The following is a 5,047-nucleotide window of genomic DNA, read 5'->3' as shown; positions in this document are numbered from 1 at the left end:
CTAATAGACAATAATGATTTTGGTCACCATAAAACAATTCTAACATGGATATTTCAATGGGAACCTATTTCAAATGTAGCCTATGGTATATTTCGAAAGCGTCTGGAATAAAGCAATTATTGTAAATGTAAATATGTGTGTAAAAACGAGCTAGCCTACATAAGAAACACTGTAAGGTTAGACCAGTGAAAAGTTCCTCACACATCATAAAGCTAAATGACCACACACCGGCATTACACACCATCAAACAGTCTTCGTGTCTTTTCGAAATGTTTCCGTATATTCAATGGTCTTTTTATATGCTATAAGCCTTCACTATCGTCTTCAATGCGACATTTGACAACTTCTCCACAGAGCTCTGAAATATAACAAAACATTTTGAATAATGTATTGGTTTGGAGAGGTTAGGGACTTTGACAAAGATGCCCATGATCTTGAGAAAAAAATAACACGTGGCTAAACGGGCCTGACACAACTGGATCAAACATATCAAAACATTAATAATTGATGTAGCCTTCCATAAGTCTGTATTGGCTTACAACCTGAATACAATCGATTGTAGTAGCATAAGTAGTATAAGTAGTAGGCTAAATAATAATAATAATACATCTTAGCCCATTATAATAATTGTAATAATACCCTTAGTGCAAAAATAATATGGAATAATAATACAGCAATAATATATGAAATTAATTTTTAAAAATAAAGTTTATCCATCGAAACTAGGCTACACCCCACACTAGAGACAACATTGAATTAAAAAGGAATGTAAACAGAGGATGTCATAAAAAGAAACTTCAGTTGATTTATTCTATGAACCGAAAACATTTTGTTTAGGTGAGTTCACGTTTCACATAAGTGATGAAAAAATGAAAATAATTTCTATGATATTTTTAGAAATCCGTGCCTCAGGTAGGCTACGTTCACTTTCACTGTTATAAAAACATCAACATTACATAGCCTACAGAATGCACATGAGTTTTACACACGGAAGGACAGTAAAATAGAAAACAAAAATGCTCTCACAATGCATTCATAAACCACAAAATAACAAAAAATAATGCATGTTTCTTGTGTATTAACATATTTTACATGTGCTCCGTACCGTCTCATATAGCCTACTGCAATTGTTGTCCAAATATTTGTTGTTCTTAAAAAGTGACATTATATTGCGCTTTCAGTAGGTCGAATCACTCGCAAATGCACTCATTGCATTGTATAAAACTTCATAGACTAACGGAAGTTCACCATTCACAAAATAATGTAACATTTGTGGCAAATGTCTGAATTCCACAAATCCCTAAATGTCTAGAAGCCAAGAGGTCCAAATACTGTGACATTTAAGTGAGAGCTTCGTTAGTTCCTCGGAGTGTCTGTCTGTCTGTCTGTCTGCAGTCCATGGAGGGAGCGCACGAGAGAGAAATTGAACCGACTCAAATTACGTCATCTGTGAGGAAAGAAATTCATGCAACACTGCAGGGGAGTTTTCATTTGGACAAGAAGAAGAACAGAAAAAAACTGTCACATAAGGGTCTTTTTTTGTCTCTCTATTTGTTCACGAACATCCGCTGTTTCCTTTACTGAGAAAATGTTTTGAAATATAACGAGGCCAGCCTCTATAGTTTCAAAAGGAAATAATAATATAGCCTAATAATTCAAAACAACGCAGAATAGTTCGCCTTGTTTCACAAAGAATCGAACGTCCCAGCGGCATCTCTCCTCTTGGCAATCTTGCTCGTTGACACCTCCACCCTAGTTTCACGTTGGTGCAGTTACCACGTTGCATTGTGAAGATGTAGCCTACATCAAGTCCCGCCCTTTTCGTTGAGATCCAAAATTATTATCGATTTCACAGTCTATCTTTGTTTTATCTCATAAATAGCATATTTTCTATAGTTATACATGATGTCCTTCATAAAAAAAAAAATACATAAATATGTCCTTGCTTTCACTTTGTAAGCCTTTTTTTGTTTTGATGCCGCTCTGCCTTGTCGATGACTCTCAGTCAATAATGTAGGCATTTTAGACGCCGTAGACGCCTTGTTGCACGCCTAGTCACAGTCCCAGAGCTGCCGCGTGTTTTTTGGCCTTGAGTCTCAGATCTGCAATACTGGAGTTCTTGTTGGTGTTTTTGGCGGCTGCAGCTGCAGCCACAACCGAGGCAGCAGAGGCGGATTCAGCCGCGAGCGTAGCCAAGGGTAAACCAAATGGCGGGCCCGGAAACATCATGTAAGGAGCGTGCGCTGCCAGGTGAGAGTGCAGGTGATGGTGCGCGTGGGCCACCGCGCTGTCCAACTGCAGTTGCGCCTGGACCTGAAAGGAGAAGGGCGGCACGTTGCAATGACTATCCTATGGACGCACGGATGGGGAAGAGAGGGGAGAAACACATTAGCTAACTTGTGGAAGGCTGTCTTGTATTAATTTCATAAAGTATTAATTGGGTCCAATTCCATTTAAATTACATCCAATTATATGAATATGAAAAGTGCATTTGCAATTCATTTTTTAAGTCCTTTTCCGATGGAATTGAGATGGAATTGAATCCAACCCTTCTGTCTGTTATGGGAGAACATTTCCTCACAACTTGATCCATATTGTTGAATGCAAGTCCATATAAAACACACTATATCAATTTAATCGAAAATCTGTACCACAACTTGAGAACACAATTTAAAAATCTCTAACAACTGGGGGATTTTCTATTAATATGTCATAGGCTACAATGGGTATTCACTTGAGGGTCTGATAACAAGCCTAAAGGCTTTATAAGATTATCTTAATAAGATTTTTGTAACCCCCTATCATTGGAACACTGGTGTTGTCCTATACCACTTTGTTAATGCCTGTGCCAAGACAGCAGTCTGGTGATTGGTTTAGTCAAAGACTGCACGCTTCAAAGTTAACTTGCCTGTTGGAATGGCATCCGCAAGGCCCCCACGTTGACATATGGCGCTACACGGCAACCTTCAAACTGACTCGCAGCTCCAATGAGAACTCCTGGAAAAAAAGATAGGACATCTGTAAGGGAAATAGTCTCCAGATTATAATTGAGGCAAATATTTATACTCTGGAAACAACGAACAATTCCATTTTCCAAAATAATGGAGTTAAAATAGCACAACAGGATAAAGATTCAGGGAGCCTACTGCCATTTAAACGCCATCGATTTTTTGCATTTATAGCCTATAGCATGGCTCTCCAACCCTGTTCCTGGAGAGCTACCGTCCTGTATGTTTTCAATCCAACCCCAGTTGTAACTAACCTGATTCAGTTTATCAACCAGCTAATTATTAGAATCAGGTGCGCTAGATTAGGGTTGGAGTGAAAACCTACAGGACGGTAGCTATCCAGTAACAGGGTTGGAAAGCCCTGGCCTATAGTCTTTGTTGTGCATTTGATGCTTTTCAATTTGTATTCACCCTTGATGCTTTTCAAAGATGTTCTTGTATCCCTTTCCAAATGTCAACCATTATTATCACCACGCGTAAAAGGGATATTGCAGACGGACAAAGAATAGAAACGCACCTTTGTGTAACTGATTCTCCTGCTTTCTGCATTTGGCCCTCCGGTTCTGAAACCAAACCTGCAGGGAGAGAAATTAATTAGTGACCGTGATTGGCAGCTGCTTGTGAGGGCATGTGTAATTCCGCTCAAAATGACAACAACCGCAGAAAAACAATATCCCAAAGGAGCCCTGAAATATTAATGCGCGCGCTTTACACCAGATTTTAATTATTACATTAACAACAAGGGGGCAGGCTAAATACAACGTAAGAAAGTAGACCACAACGAAAAGGGTGAATGTTATTATCATATTATAGCTGTGTAAACACGCTTGTTCGACATTTGCAGGATATATTTGACCAAAATAAGTTACCTTCTCAGCACCGGTTTCATCTTTCTATAGATTAGCGTCCCAGAAGAACAGAATTGCTTCTCTGATATCGGATAGCAGCAAGTGATTACGGCTTTGGACATCTGAGCAACGCGATCTGAGAAAAGCTCTCTCATTAATGGCTGGTGAAATGAATTACCTTAATCTGCAGGAAAATCTATGTTACTGAAGCATTTAAATGCTTTACAGTTTCGTTTAATTAGTGCCATAACACGCCATACACAAAGCTCTGTTTGAGGATAGCTCTTTTCTTTAATTTCTGTTCCTTAAAAGCATAATTTTCCGAAGAGTAGGCTATCTTGGAACGGAGATAAGGCGTCTCATTACTATGATAATCTACTTTGAATCCCCTACAAAGCTGTGGATAAATTAGCCCACAACACAGTTTACCAATTATCCTGCACAGAGAGCATTATGGATAGAATAAAAAGGATATTGATAAGTCTATCAATATATCGTAAGCTCCAACCTCATATTTTGACCACGTAGCCGTGCCAACAATGCAATTTAACACACATCTCGTGTCTTATTGGTTTTATTATCAATGTTTATGTTATGGGCATAGAATGAAAACAGAAGCAAATAGCCCACCATGAAGTAAGTAAAGACGTTACTACTTTTTAAAACAAAAATAAATTGGCCTTTGTGCAGAAAATGGTCCTTTCATCTCTGCATGCAATTGTGGCTAGAAAAGGGCCCCATAAATCGCATGGTCGTTTACATCATGTACTGAAAATAGAAAGAGCAGCAGATCTTGATTTGGGAGGAAAATAATAAATAATTTATGTAAATCCTCGAGCTGTGCTCCTTGCACTCGCCTTGCTTGTGACACAATACGCCTTGGTAAAATTCCAACTCTCGCCCGGAGACGTTGCAAAAAGCGCTTGCTTTAACTTTTTTGGGGGGAGGGAGGTCATTTGGGCCCATTTTATGATATTTTAGAAAGAACCGACATATTCAGTGAATAAATACTCGCTCCGTCGCCTCCCTGAGCCGAGGCATAAGGGTTGAAAGAGGCTGAAATAAGATATTATGGGGTTTGATAAATCAGATCAGAACCGATGTCTATGTTCATTGTCATTGCCCGGCTCAGTCGCTCTTCTCCGGTTACACAGAGCTTGAAGTCCCCCCCTCTCCAAAATGGCTTATTGG

General features: G+C 39.1%; 1 protein-coding gene across 1 annotated transcript; it reads right to left on the bottom strand.

Moving 5' to 3' along the window:
* Positions 1-2,055: 2,055 nt before the first annotated feature.
* Positions 2,056-3,583, bottom strand: LOC311114387 (short stature homeobox protein 2; the record flags this gene model as incomplete). Its single annotated transcript, XM_084189643.1, has 3 exons — positions 2,056-2,349; positions 2,909-2,997; positions 3,526-3,583. Coding segments are annotated over 3 exons (441 nt in total), but the record flags the coding sequence as incomplete, so codon positions are not given.
* Between the last annotated feature and the right edge of the window lie 1,464 nt (positions 3,584-5,047).

This window comes from Coregonus lavaretus (genome assembly GCF_964263955.1).
Source record: "Coregonus lavaretus genome assembly, contig: HAP1_SCAFFOLD_7979, whole genome shotgun sequence".
In the NCBI taxonomy this organism is placed as follows: domain Eukaryota; kingdom Metazoa; phylum Chordata; class Actinopteri; order Salmoniformes; family Salmonidae; genus Coregonus; species Coregonus lavaretus.
The sequence above is the reverse complement of the archived record's forward strand: the minus strand, read 5'-3'. Positions and strand labels throughout refer to the sequence as shown.